The sequence below is a fragment of the Anarhichas minor genome, unplaced genomic scaffold, assembly GCF_050575085.1.
Source record: "Anarhichas minor isolate MPS153535 unplaced genomic scaffold, ASM5057508v1 ptg000018l, whole genome shotgun sequence".
NCBI classification, from domain to species: Eukaryota; Metazoa; Chordata; class Actinopteri; order Perciformes; family Anarhichadidae; genus Anarhichas; species Anarhichas minor.
In genome coordinates, this window is record NW_027466464.1 from 3,933,363 (window position 1) to 3,948,653 (window position 15,291).

The 15,291-nt window shown below is 41.5% G+C and overlaps 1 protein-coding gene across 1 annotated transcript in view; it reads left to right on the top strand.

The window, feature by feature from the left end:
• The window catches only part of arhgap1 (Rho GTPase activating protein 1), a 37,192-nt gene that overhangs the window by 13,001 nt on the left and 8,900 nt on the right, over window positions 1–15,291 (top strand). The window contains exons 3-11 of the mRNA XM_076094276.1: window positions 5,026–5,124; window positions 5,312–5,399; window positions 6,023–6,154; window positions 8,090–8,176; window positions 10,469–10,567; window positions 10,866–10,973; window positions 11,713–11,789; window positions 11,912–11,989; window positions 13,714–13,842. Coding sequence (XP_075950391.1) covers window positions 5,026–5,124; window positions 5,312–5,399; window positions 6,023–6,154; window positions 8,090–8,176; window positions 10,469–10,567; window positions 10,866–10,973; window positions 11,713–11,789; window positions 11,912–11,989; window positions 13,714–13,842 — 897 coding nt within the window. The remainder of the gene's footprint in view (window positions 1–5,025; window positions 5,125–5,311; window positions 5,400–6,022; window positions 6,155–8,089; window positions 8,177–10,468; window positions 10,568–10,865; window positions 10,974–11,712; window positions 11,790–11,911; window positions 11,990–13,713; window positions 13,843–15,291) is intronic.

Here is a 15,291-nt window from a genome sequence, read left to right on the forward strand (position 1 = left end):
ATATGTGCACCGACTAAAACCTTCTGCACGTATAACAACAATAAACCCTGGTTTACTGAAAAAGGGACCTTCGTTGGGCTAAAAAAGAGCCCTACAGAAGTGGTGAAAGGATTCTGTACAACCAGGCCAGAAACACACTGACGAGGGAGATCAAGGTAGCTAAGAGGAGCTACACTGAAAAGCTGGGAAAAAAGTTTTCAGCCAACGACCCCTCATCAGTGTGAGAGGCCTGCAAGTACTCACCAACTACAGGAGACCACCCTCCCCCCACTGAGAAGAATCACCAACTGGCTGACGACCTGAATGTTTTCTACTGCAGGTTTGATCAGTCCACTTTAACACCCCCCAACTGCCCCGTCATCAGTTCAACCACCCACACTCCTTGCCTCCTCCTCACCTCTCCCAAACGACCCCCCACCGGCACTGAGGATCTGTGAAGAGGATGTGAGTCGGCTCTTTCACAGACAGAAGATCAGGAAGGCTCTGGGCCCAGACGGTCTCTCACCCTCCTGCCTGAAAGTCTGTGCTGACCAGCTGGCGCCCATCTTCACGCAGATCTTCAACCGATCACTGGAGCTGTGTGAAGGCCCCTCATGCTTCAAACGCTCGACGATCATCCCGGTCCCCAAGAAAACCTCCATCACAGGATTAAATGACTACAGGCCCGTCGCCCTGACGTCTGTGGTCATGAAGTCCTTTGAGAGACTGGTGTTGACCCATCTGAAGAACATAACAGGGCCCCTGCTGGACCCCCTGCACTTTGCCTACCGTACTAACAGGTCGGTGGATGATGCAGTCAGTATGGTGTGGCAACCCGGGGGACATGGAGGCAAGATTCAGAGATAAAACAGGTGACTCAGCGACAGTAGCCATGTAACATAAAGTGTCCTTTAATAAACAGGATAGGGTAAAGCGGGATAGGGTCAAACTCAACAAAAGATTCCTCCCGGTTGGGGTCTTTGGCCTTCAGTCTACACCCAGTGTGAGATGATTCCTCCGTCCTGTTTGGGCAGAGCAGAGGAGAGCGGTGAGTCCGCTTAATTACCTCCGGTCTGCTGAAGCTCCTCTCCAGAGGTTCAGGAGATCCTTGTATTCTTCTGCCCAGTCTGTCTGGTGGTGCTGCTTCACAGCCCTGGGAATATATGCTCATTGTAATTAGCTCATGGTCTGCAGGTGTGACCACTGCCACGTGCCTAGTGGCTGCAGCACCTGCACCGGATAGTATACTCCCTCTATCACCTCCCCCAACCTGAGCTTGGGGATCCGCCTCCTGTACTGTGTCGGCTCGGCTTTTCCCCCTGGTTTGCCACAATGGGACTGCACTACATGCTGCAACACCTCGACTCCCCAGGGTCATATGCAAGGGTTCTGTTTGTGGACTTCAGCTCTGCGTTCAACACCATCATCCCAGCAATACTCTAACCCAAACTCTCCCAGCTCACTGTGCCAGCCTCCACCTGTCAGTGGGTCACAAACTTCCTGACTGACAGGACGCAGCAGGTGAGGCTGGGAAAAATCACATCCAGCACCCGGACTATCAGCACTGGCGCCCCCCAGGGATGTGTGCTCTCCCCACTGCTCTTCTCCCTCTACACAAACGACTGCACCTCAGAGGACCCGTCTGTTAAACTCCTGAAGTTTGCAGACGACACAACGGCCATCGGCCTCATCAGGGACGGTGATGAGTCTGCATACAGACGGGAGGTTGAACAGCTGGTCCTCTGGTGTGGTCAGAACAACCTGGAGCTAAACAAGCTCAACACTGTGGAGATGACAGTGGACTTCAGGAGGAGCCCCCCAACACTGCCCCCCCCTCACCATACTCAACAGCACAGTGTCTGCTGTGGAGACCTTCAGGTTTCTGGGATCCACAATCTCCCAGGACCTGAAGTGGGCCCCCAACATCAACACCATCAGGAAAATGGCCCAGCAGAGAGCTGCTGATTCTGTTCTACTCCACCATCATCCAGTCTGTTCTCTGCTCCTCCATCACTGTGTGGTTTGGATCGGCCACCAAACAGGACAGAAACAACTACAACGGACTGTCAGGTCTGCAGAGAGGATCATTGGTTCCAGCCTGCCTTCCATCCTGGACTTGTACACCTCCAGAGTCAGGGAGCGGGCTGGAAAGATCACTGCAGACCCTTCACACCCTGGACACAAGCTGTTCCAACTCCTCCCCTCTGATAGGCGCTACAGAGCTCTGTACGCCAAAACCACCAGACACAGGAGAACAGCTTCTTTCCACTGGCCGTCACTCTAGTGAACAATAAATCAGTCATACTGCACTACTAACTTAATTCCATGGACACTATTGTTGTATAGGGTTATGTTCATATATACTGTGTGTGTGTGTGTGTGTGTATATATATATATATATATATTGTACATAGTCGTTAAATGCGTTCTACTTTTTTTCGCTGTTTATTTGTAAATTCTGTGTATGTACGTGAAGAGCTACGAAAAACCGGTGTCAAATTCCTTGTATGCCTACGCGTACATGGCCAATAAAGCTGATTCTGAGAATATGTACTTTCATTCAAAAAGGGGATTTCTGCACATTTACAGTATTATTCATTTTAAGGAGCCATGGATCACGAAGGTTCATGAGGCATTGGTGTTTCTTCCCTGCCATGGTTAGGGTAAAAACAATATAAAGAACATTTGGATTTGCTGGTCGTCTAGTTTACTTTTGGTTAAAAGAGAAAGGTGAAAAAACATTTTTTATGCAGATGAAAAGCGTTGACACTTTTTCGATACCAATTTTATAAAATGCATCATGCAAGTCAAATCTTTAGTTTTATTTTTCAGCTCCATGGCATTTTTCCACTCTAAGTCGCTTAACATCATAAACAATAAAGTTATTGACCACAACTTGAAGTTGTCTGTTAACATAATATCAATAAATAAAAAGGTATAAAGCCGGCATTGATCACAGGTCCTTCAGATTACCAGACAACTCTCTACCTCCTGAGACATGCTGCTGAACAGCAACGCTAACAATACAAAGGAATGAAATGAATCAGTGCAGAAACAGACTGTATTGTATAATGACCATAATAAATCCTTGAATCCTAGTATGAATGAATCCCTGGAAGGAACAGTGTTTAACAGGAGGATTAATTGTCAGAAATGTAATATAATAGTCAGAACTTTGTTTTCATTAGTGTATAATGACCTGAAACTAAGACTCATTGTAACTTTGATAGCTTAGAAAAAGCCATATACAGGTGCTGGTCATATAATTAGAATATCATCAAAAAGTTGATTTATTTCACTAATTCCATTCAAAAAGTGAAACTTGTCTATTATATTCATTCATTACACACAGACTGATATATTTCAAATGTTTATTTCTTTTAATTTTGATGATTATAAGTGACAACTAAGGAAAATCCCAAATTCAGTATCTCAGAAAATTAGAATATTGTGAAAAGGTTCAATATTGAAGACACCCGGTGCCACACTCTAATCAGCTAATTAACTCAAAACACCTGCAAAGGCCTTTAAATGGTCTCTCAGTCTAGTTCTGTAGGCTACACAATCATGGGGAAGACTGCTGACTTGACAGTTGTCCAAAAGATGACCATTGACACCTTGCACAAGGAGGGCAAGACACAAAAGGTCATTGCAAAAGAGGCTGGCTGTTCACAGAGCTCTGTGTCCAAGCACATTAATAGAGAGGCGAAGGGAAGGAAAAGATGTGGTAGAAAAAAGTGTACAAGCAATAGGGATAACCGCACCCTGGAGAGGATTGTGAAACAAAACCGATTCAAAAATGTGGGGGAGATTCAGAAAGAGTGGACTGCAGCTGGAGTCAGTGCTTCAAGAACCACTACGCACAGACGTATGCAAGACATGGGTTTCAGCTGTCGCATTCCTTGTGTCAAGCCACTCTTGAACAACAGACAGCGTCAGAAGCGTCTCGCCTGGGCTAAAGACAAAAAGGACTGGACTGCTGCTGAGTGGTCCAAAGTTATGTTCTCTGATGAAAGAAAAGTTTGCATTTCCTTTGGAAATCAGGGTCCCAGAGTCTGGAGGAAGAGAGGAGAGACACAATCCACGTTGCTTGAGGTCCAGTGTAAAGTTTCCACAGTCAGTGATGGTTTGGGGTGCCATGTCATCTGCTGGTGTTGGTCCACTGTGTTTTCTGAGGTCCAAGGTCAACGCAGCTGTATACCAGGAAGTTTTAGAGCACTTCATGCTTCCTGCTGCTGACCAACTTTATGGAGATGCAGATTTCATTTTCCAACAGGACTTGGCACCTGCACACAGTGCCAAAGCAACCAGTACCTGGTTCAAGGACCATGGTATCCCTGTTCTTAATTGGCCAGCAAACTCGCCTGACCTTAACCCCATAGAAAATCTATGGGGTATTGTGAAGAGGATGATGCGAAATGCCAGACCCAACAATGCAGAAGAGCTGAAGGCCACTATCAGAGCAACCTGGGCTCTCATAACACCTGAGCAGTGCCACAGACTGATCGACTCCACGCCGCATTGCTGCAGTAATTCAGGCAAAAGGAGCCCCAACTAAGTATTGAGTGCTGTACATGCTCATACTTTTCATGTTCATACTTTTCAGTTGGCCAAGATTTCTAAAAATCCTTTGTATTGGTCTTAAGTAATATTCTAATTTTCTGAGATACTGAATTTGGGATTTTCCTTAGTTGTCAGTTATAATCATCAAAATTAAAAGAAATAAACATTTGAAATATATCAGTCTGTGTGTAATGAATGAATATAATAGACAAGTTTCACTTTTTGAATGGAATTAGTGAAATAAATCAACTTTTTGATGATATTCTAATTATATGACCAGCACCTGTATATCTACACAGGGACCGGGTCCTCTTCATTCATTTCATGATGGACAGTCCTGTTTCTACAGCAGCCCAGAACGGACAGACCAACACAGGGATGGTACTGCAACCCCGTATTAAACGGGCCCCGGGGCTAAAGTATTAAAGACCAGAGTGTTGATGAGCCCCGATGTTACTGCTGTTTTTATTGTGTGTGTTTCAGAGACTGATGTCTCCCAGCGCTTCGACGCCGGCTCTCCTCACCTCCCGTGGGACCATCCGTTCTATGACATCGCCAGGCATCAGATCATTGAAGTGGCAGGTCAGTCTTCTAATGTGTCCCACTGTAAAGTTGATGGTTCAGTTTGTCTTTTATCTTTTACAAATACTTGTTCAGACTAAAATGTTAATTTGCAGAAGTCTGACTTCATGTTTTCTTAACAATATGTAATAGAGTGAAAGTAAAAAGTTGATGTTGATTCCCGCTCTTTCTCTCTGTGTGTCTGCAGGTGATGATAACTTTGGCAGGAAGGTGATCGTCTTTAATGCATGCAGGATGCCTCCACACCACCAACTGGACCATCACAAGCTGCTGATGTAAGAACCAATGGAAAACTAACAGAGCTGTACACTCGTAGCTTTGTTTGTTAATGCCCTGCACACAGCCATGTGGTTATCTCACCAATTTAACAATCATAGAATTGGAATACAATACAGCAAAAATGTATATGTAATTGTTAGTTATATGTTTGTGTGAAATGATTTAGTTCAAAAGCTTGTGTATAGAATAATACTACTTTTATTCAGTGAGAGATAAACCATAGGGGCATTAGACACTGGAATCTCATGTTGCTCACATAGACAGAATATCTAGTATACAACACAATACTCTGTACTAACTTTATATCTATTGTGTGCTGTGTAAATATCCCTGCTTGTGTATTCATGGCTCTGTGGGTGGTAACAAGCGTTCTTAATACAAAGCATTATGATTCAGTGAGTCCTGTTTCTCAATAACGTGGAACTGTGAATGGAAATGTCACTTCAGCTTTTTGATGTTTGTTTTTCACCATATGTCCTGAGGGCTTCTGTAATGTGTTTCAGCTTTAAGAAGGTTGGTGTAAATGTGATTCCTGGTCAAATTGGACCAGATTATTGAGTCCAGTTGAGATACATATGTATCTATTGAAATGACAATTCATTTGTTGTATTTTTTGCAGGTATCTTAAAGGAACACTGGATCAGTATGTTGAAAGTGACTACACACTGATCTATTTCCACCATGGGCTGACCGGGGAAAACAAACCCTCTCTCAGCTGGCTACGAGACGCATACAGAGAGTTTGACAGAAAGTAAGCTCAACAACATCACTTCAGTACAGTTTTATTTCTACAGTCCAATATCACAAATCACTTAATATCTGTACAACATGTCACACGACGTGTACAGACAGGGGCCACAGACCATCACATGAGAAGTGACTGAAGCCTTCGTCTTGCCTTAATCCATCACTTTCATCTCTTTAAAGTAAACACGGGCCCTATTTTCATGGCAGCACACTGACAAGCGCAAAAAGTGCTCTGAATTTGTTTGATTGTGAAATTGACTTGGCAAGTGGTCGCGGCGCATAAGCTTTGTTTGTACTTACGCTTTGCAACATAGCCTCCGCAGATGGCGAGCGAGCTCCAGTTTATGCCCAATGGGATGTTCGTTGTGTGATTCTCTGAAACGCCAGAGGGTGTACAAACAAAATGAACTGTGAAGAATCAAAACGACAACAAGCGTAACCTGCAAAACCCTGCGGCAACCTTCGGTTCTGAAGAGTGAAGCCATGTGGAAGTGTCTTAAACTCGCATTCTCTCTACTGACCAGCAGGGGGCGACTCCTCTGGTTGTATAGAAGTCTATGAGAAAATGACTCTACTTCTCTCTTGATTTATTACCTCAGTAAACATTGTAAACATGAGTTTATGGTCTCAATCTCTAGTTTCAAGTCTTCTTCAATACAGCATGATGTTCATTTAGTAAATGATGGTCCATTTAGAGTCAAACAGACCATAAAGCAGGGGATGCTTTAGGGCGGGGCTACACAGTGATTGACAGGTCGCTGCCTCTATCAGAGCCATAAAACGGCCGTATACTGCGCTGTGACCACTTGCGGAGCCTTCTCGCAGGCCGTGGTTACGTTGTTTTGTGGTGCAACTATAAACCTAGCTTAACGGCTAACATACGGAGGTTCCCTTCAGTCACATTATGATGCGTTCAGGCTCTGTTACGGGAAAATGAGTATTGGGTGAAGGTACATTTTAACATTATGATGTGTTTAGATGTCATTTTGTATAACGTAGGTTTTGGTGAGTAACTTGAATAAATCCATTTCTTTGAAGATGTTTTCACAACAACATAAATAGATATTAGAGATGAATTATGACCTGTTGTACTTCATAACACTAGCTCTAATTAAAACTAAGATTTGATTTAATCAATACAAATACAATCTTTCATTTCCTTCTGCGTTTATATGCAAAAATCACAATAGATGACTATAACAAAGTAAAAAGATAACATTTATAATGTTTGATGGTTTATACTGACTTCAGAGCGGTTGAAATGATTTTTGGGATGGTGGTGAAAATGAAATAGTCTGGAGCCTTGTACACCAGCTGCCATAAAATATATCAACAGAACCATCTGTATTGACCAATATGGATTATCAATGATTGGTAATTGGTATCGGAGGCAGAAAAGTTTTATATTTGCTACCTTTTTTTTGTGCTGATCCAATTTCGAGATCTGTGCCTCAAATCCATGATACGATCCGAACGGAGAGTTTTATGATCCTGCTACACACAAGAAATCGGCTGAATTCAATTCATCCAGCCATTTTCTTCTCTTGGCTTTACTGCCTTGTACATTGCATCTTCGCTGTAGGATTATCATCAAGAAGAAAACAGAACTCACTATTTGAGTTACTCTACAATCTAAAATGTAATAGTGACATTTTAGATCAATGAAACTATCTGCTATCATTCTACGTGTTTGCCAAATGAGTGGCACTTATGTATGGAAATAAAAGACAACATGACCAAGCAGAAAAACTGACCTACAAATTTATAGCACACTGTCGATGGTTGTTTTGAAGTGCGTTGGATGTTCTCCTAAAGTAAAAGTGGAAGCACTGCATGCCTTAGTGAAATGAGTGGAATATTTAGAAACCAGCATACAGCTGCATACTCTGCTTCAGAGATCCTACTAACTGTACAGGACATCATCTGTATGTGTTTTCAGGTACAAGAAGAACATCAAGGCTCTGTATATCGTTCATCCCACCATGTTCATCAAGACTCTGCTGTTCCTCTTCAAACCAATCATCAGGTTCTTTTTTATGTCACATTAAATCAAATGTTTCGAGAGATGTAAATTTACGTTTTTACATGTTAAACAGGAGGTTTTCTTGACACTTCTACAGTGTAAACCATCATTGTTTACTACTTTGTGTGTATCAGAACAATATGACTAGTCCTGTATAGGACCACACCATTTCACCTAAATTCACCTTTTTCTCTTTATTCACATAATCCAAAAGTCTAACGAGGGTAAAATGACTTCTGATGAAGTTTAGGGGCTTAAGATTTATAAGGGGGGGGGGCTATAAATGGGTTTGTGGGTGAACCATTAATATTGAATATTACAACACACAAGCTGTTGCACATAATGATCAATGTCTGTTTACTAGCATTAATAGGATTAATACAGAAAGAACAAGTATAAAATTGATCAGTTTAAGATAAGATCACATCCTGAACACATGAAACCTATTTTCAATGGTGCACTTCCTGCTTCTGTGCTGCTGTTTTGCCTGCATGCAGAGATCACCTCGTTAGCTATGGTACATTTCTATAGTTCCTTTCTAGTCTTCCGACCACTTAAAGCACTGCACACTATAGCCACCCATTCACACACACGTTCATGCAGAAGCTGTGAAGGTGTTCAGATTAGTTCTTCATGTGCTTCCATCCTGCTGTTGAATAATCACTGACATGTTTTTACTGTCAGCAATAGTTACACCGATAAGAAAACTCAATCTGAAAATAGCACAGTGTTTCCATAGATCCATAAAGTACAGTGATGTGAATACTTGTGTTACTTCAACACGATATTTGAGTTCCTGTAGTTTCCCAGAAATATGAAGTGACTTCATTGACATAACTGATGAAATCACTCTAGTAACCTCTAGTGGCAGCTGTAGAAAACTACTACAACAACTTCATCCAACAGTGTTTCACTCTCCACTGAGTCAGGAGAGTTGTTGCATCACTTCTCCAGGTAACCGCTAAAGCCAGCATGCTTCACATTCAAAGTATTTAATTCCTTTATAACTTGACAAATGGCTGACAAGACCCGGCTCAATAAGAGTACTGACACACGTTTGTAAAATGTGTTGTGAAACATATGATACCCAAGTGTCATTCCTGATAGCAAAACAATATTCTTTTCATACCTTATTTAAGTTTTTTTCTTTAAAAGCCTTTGTTTATTAAAAGGTATACTATGTTACATTGTTGGTTGCTGTTAACTGTAAACCCACAGCATTCAAAGCTGGCCCCTCCTCCCCGGATCCTGTTACTACAGACACATTTCAGGGAGTAGCCAAAAGGGGCTGTAGTCATTATTTCCATGTCCTCCTTGGGAGAGACACTTAACCCCAAGTTGTCCTTTAGGCTGTTCCTATGATGTGTGAATGTAGTATGAATGTTGGATAGTCCTGATGAGCAGGTGGCACCTTGCATGGTAGCCCCTGTCATCAGTGTGTGAATGGGTGAATGACGACATGTAGTGTTGAAGCACTCTCAGTGGTCGGAAGACTAGAAAAGAACTATACAAGTACAGTCCATTTACCATTTATCCATTATTGATTAACTTGCTGATTATTTTTGTAGTTAAGAATGTCTTTATAAAACATCAGAAAATGCTTAAAATGCCAAGTTTACGTCTTAAAATACTTTCTTTTGCTTGACCGACTGTTCAAAAAAACCAAAGCTATTAATTAAACTATCATGTAAGAAAGAAAAGCAGCAATTTGTCACATTTGAGAAACATGAACTATGATTTTTATGAATTTAATTAAGTAATTTCCTGTTGATTGAGATAAGACCGATTTATATTACTTTATGGTCATCCGTCTGTATGTAGAGCAGTACAGTGCAAGACCAGGTCCAAACATGTAGCTGTTCATCACAGGACAACTATACAACAGCTCTCATGATCATGGGAGGAGGGTAAATAATCAAATGAAACATGGCTGAATGTCCTGTTATTGTGAATGCTTATTCACTGTCATCCTGTGATGGCTCACTGAGGCACCTTCACATTATAACCTTTTATCAAATATACTCATATTTTCTGATTTACTTAGTTTATGTGTTCACATTTTCTGTTGTCCATTTCTTTAAAAAAAAAAAAACTTTTGTCATCAACTTTTGTCATCAACTTTTGTCATCAACTTTATGATAAAATGTGAAAATTCAACCCAGTTTCAATCCAGCATTTGGCAACATAATCATCATCATTCCCCATTTCAAACTAAACAAGTTCAGAACAACAGAGTGTGAATGCAGCAAATGACAAGGTAACTGAAGTGAATTCTCTCTCTCTCTCTCTTTGTAGTTTTAAGTTTGGCAGGAAGATCAACTATGCGAGCTACCTGAGTGAGCTGGAGGATGTGGTGAAATGTGAGCAGCTGCTCATTCCTGCCCGCGTCAAAGAGTAAGAGCTAATGTCATAGTCCACAAATCTACTCCATTATTCACAATCCATATCTGCATTTGATTTCCTACTGTTATCATTTTGTGTCTTTTAATAGGTCATGGTATTGGTTTTGAAATTGGTGTTTGTATTACATTCACTGTTGCTATTTAACTTCTGTATCCTGTTAAAATACATTTCATCCCAGAAATAATTGAAACCTACACACAATTACATCTGTGTACATCTTTGTTAACTTTTTGAATCCACAGATTTAAAGTAAGAGTTGACAGCAGCTGATCTTCTTTGTCTCTGTCAGGTACGACAACAAGTTAAGAGCGTCTCTGAAACCCACCGGCCAGCCCCCCACGTCTCCTCTCCACAGCCCCCCCCTCCCCAACCAGGTGTTTGGGGTGCCACTAGCAATGTAAGTCTGTTTGACTGTTATATTTTGATATATCGATTGATAACTATATTCACTGTACAAATTCAAGGTACTTGTACTTTCTGAAGTATTTCCCTTTTATGCAACTTTATACTTCTACTCTACTAATTTTCAGAGGCAAATATTGTACTTTATATTCTACTACTACATTTGTCTAGGAACCTTAGTTACTTGTTACTTTTCAGATTACATTTTTTTCATACCCTTCCTGTTCAGTGAAAAGAAAAAGAAAATACGAGTGTTTTTGATAAACTGATGGATGAAGTGTTCCTTCATGAGTTTAATGAATTCTCCTACGTTTTATGTTAAATAAATACTCGTACTATTAACTAGAAAATGCATCGTTATGAAGCTGAAAACAGGGCTGTTCTTCTGAGCTCATGAAAAGTTTAATTTTTAGAGATTTGTGGTTCTCACACATATGATGATCTTATAGAATATGATGCATTGCTGTAGACTTAACTGTATACAAAGATGTTCAAATTAGCACAACCATAAACGTCTAGTGCAGTAAAATGCAGCAGTGATATTAATCCAGAAACATCATATATGATAGTAAAACGTTTGTTAGGTTGTGCTTTGGTACATTTTACTCACACAATTTGCTCTAAATGTTAAGTGCAAGAAAGCCATGGATGGTATTGTATTACAGCTCCAGTCAGCTTTAAGGACACTGGCTGTGTCTCAGCTTGTTATCTTAACCACTGTGTGTGTTTGTTAGACTGAGACAGAGGAATCCAGATGAGGATCCTATTCCCTTGGTGATGAGAGACACCATCAGCTTCCTTTCAGAGCAAGGTACCACAAACATGATGTACTAATACTTTAAATTGATACTTTTAACTGCAGGTCACTCAATGAATTGTTCTCCTAGTAAGAACTGTCTTGTGCTTCTTTACTGTGCTGTGTGTGTGTCTCAGGTTTGGAGATTGAAGGGATCTTCAGACGGTCTGCCAATGTGACTCTGGTGAAGGAGGTCCAGCTCAGATACAACTCAGGTAGGATCAATAGGCCTGTTGAACCAGTGTGTTGACTTTACTGCTCAGACTTTGTTGTTTTGTCTTCTGACTTCCTGTCTACGCAGGAAGCAGGGATGTGTTGATTTTGGGAGCTCGTGATCACCTTGTGCCAACATTTTAGTATTTCTCTGAGCAGTTCTATAATGCAGTGGCGGGTCGTGCATTTTATACCTGGGCCTTCTGTGCTGTCCTACTGAGCTACGGTTATTATTTGTTTCTAGGGGTGTAACTACACGTATTCGTATTAAACCGTTCGGTACGAGGCTTACGAACCGAACAATACATTTGAATAATACTAGTGCATTTGGAAAATGCAGAAGCTTAAATTGTGGGAAATATAATGTTTTCGGTGGACTGCGCTCACGTAACAGACAACGGGCTGTGACCTTTTGAACCCGGAACAATAACAAAAAACAGCTGAGGTGTGTTCAGGGAGGCTAAGCTAACTAGTGTTGAGTTCGAGAGCCTCTTAAACTGTGGGAAAGACTGCCTTTGACCCAGCTTTACTAAAAAGTCAGCCGGTTTCAATTGTGAACAAAAGTATTTCATACTTCTGATGCTAATACAATTACAGAGTGAAGCACATTAATTACAGTATCTATAAATCCCCTGAAAATCCAGGGTCATTCATTCGCTATGCCACAAAATCTGTTTGTAATGGTTTTACGTATCTCACCCACTTGTCCCAGAGTTGAATAAACCTGTTTCTCTGAAGGCGAAGGGAAAAAGTGATCCTTTCCATAACATAGATGTTGTTTACTATATCTATCCACTCCTGTATCGTGGGGGGCTCAGGAAGCAACCAGCGCCTTGTGAGTGCTTTTTTACAAGCCGTTATTAAAATGCCAAACAGGTATTCATCTGGACGCCCTGTTTGGAAATCAAATTTTCCTATGAATAATGTGGAAAATTGCAGGGGCAGGTCAGTGTTAAGTATGCTTTTTAATGTTTTATGAAACTCTGCCCAGAAAGGTTTTATCACCGGACACTCCCAGAATACATGCCAGTGATTTGCTTCCGGAGCCCCACACCGTCTCCAACATGTAGCATCTCCTCCAGCGAAGCGTGCCTTCTGCTTCGGTGTGATTTAAAAAAAAACGAATAACACACTTCCACGCAAATTCCCGCCACACATGAGAATTGGTGCATTTCCATTGAAATTTACACACATCTAACCAGTCCTCGTTTGATATTGAGAGGTTACCTTCTCTTTCCCATTTTTCCTTAACATATCCTGCATTGTGGGACTTTTTTGTCATAAGGCCTTTATAGGATCTAGAGATAATTCCCTTATTAGGGCCCGAGCAACCGACAACGTCGGGCCGCGAAGGCCCTGTTGAAACTGTAGGGGTTATTGTTATTATGTATTTCTCTGAGTATTTCTCCCATCTCTGTACTATAATTAAATTATTACCTCATGCATAATCCCATATACATATTTCTTTTACTCCTCCAGCTTTGAGTCTACCCCCCCCCCCCCCCCCCCCCCCACACACACACACACATCTGTATTTACTTGGACAGTCTATGTCACATTAATACTTTTGCACATTCACAAGTATATCACATATTTTTGTCGATTGTCACAGGCTTAATTTTTTTAATTGAGTTCTGGGCTTAAGCCCCCTTAAAAGGACCTGACTGTGATGGACAAAGGGAAATATGGGTAACGTGTTCTTTTCTTATTGTGCACGTGTTGGTAGGTGAGCCAGTGAGTTTCACAGAGATGGAAGACATCCACTTGGCTGCTGTGATTTTGAAGACATTCCTGAGGGAACTGCCTGAGCCTCTGCTGACCTACCAGCTCTACAACGACATCATCAACTTCACTTGTATGTTCAAGCATTACCTACTATTTATATTAGGGTCCTCCCCACCGACGTAGTCGGAGCGGAGGACCTATTGTTCTTCTAATGTTTATTATTGTTATCGTACATGTTTCGTCGCAAAAAGGAGGTGCTTGGGATACTGGTAAGATTTTTGAAATTTTGCACGCAAGGCAGTCGTGGCGAAAACTGCAGTCCAGCATGAAAAATTGGCTCGATAGCGCCCCCTATTGACTAGCCCCAACATTGGGTTTCACCTAGATGTATGAAATCTGGTACGTATGTGTAACATGATGGGACGTACAAATAATCCTCTTGGAGTTATTCACCAAACCAAACAGGAAGTCAGTACATCCTGCAGGAAGTCGGTACGTCCCGCTCCTCACAGATTAATCAGATCCCTCTAAAATGTTGTCAGAAAAGCCTTAAGACCTTAATTATTCTTCATGGTGAAGATTGTAAGAATTTGTTAAAGGGCGGCGACGTGGCGGCTCGGCGAATTTCAATCCTTCGCCATGAACAAATAAACTGATGTAACTCAACTCTACATCATCAGATCTTTTCCAGATTTCACATGTTTGATGAGACTCCAGTCCTGAAGACATCTGCAGGCCAATTTTGAATCATAGTCATAGCACCACCTACTGGTAACAGGAAGTTAAAGTCTCTATACTTTGGCTTGTTTCTCTTAGTAGGTAAATCAGATCAACATCAAATTAGTTCCACACAAATGTAAGAAGTTCATAATGCCAGTTCATGAAGCTTTTGATGTTTCGCAGTCTTCGCCGTGAAAAACGGTGCTTTTGAGGGGCTAAAAATGCTTGAAACATAAGCAAACGTGGCAGACAGATTTAAAGCCCAAAATTTTGTTATATAATATGATTTTATTGCTTCAGAGTGGCAAATCGCTCGATAGCACCCCCTACACAATTTTGCCGAAGCAGCCTTCGCAGTACGTTTCACATAGATTTACAGAATTTGGTAGGCACATGTATCACATGTGGATTTAAAAAAAAGTCTCCTGGGGCCATGCCTTAAACCACTAATAAGCGGACCGCGGTCCGGATCCGGACCCAGACGCCGTTGTATCCGGACCTTGGACCTAAAACCGATAGATAATTGAGAATTATTAAATTTTGACGGAGCGCTTCTATTTTAACCGGCGTAGCTTTTCCAGTATTTACGGCACTTGTTCAGCGGTGCAGGAAACACACCGACCAATGCGTTGTAAATCACATCACGTGATGCAGCTCAGCCAATCAAATATGGGTATTCTGACAAGTTTCCTGACTCAAGTGAGTGATTTACACACACGAGAGAGACGAGGAAAGAGAACGAAGAGCAGGAGAATAATTACGTGAGTCAGAGGAGTTATTTCACATGACGTTCTCCAAAGAGAGAAAAGTGGTCAGTATGAAGGTATATTTGTCTTTATTACGCAAACAAAAAAAAATG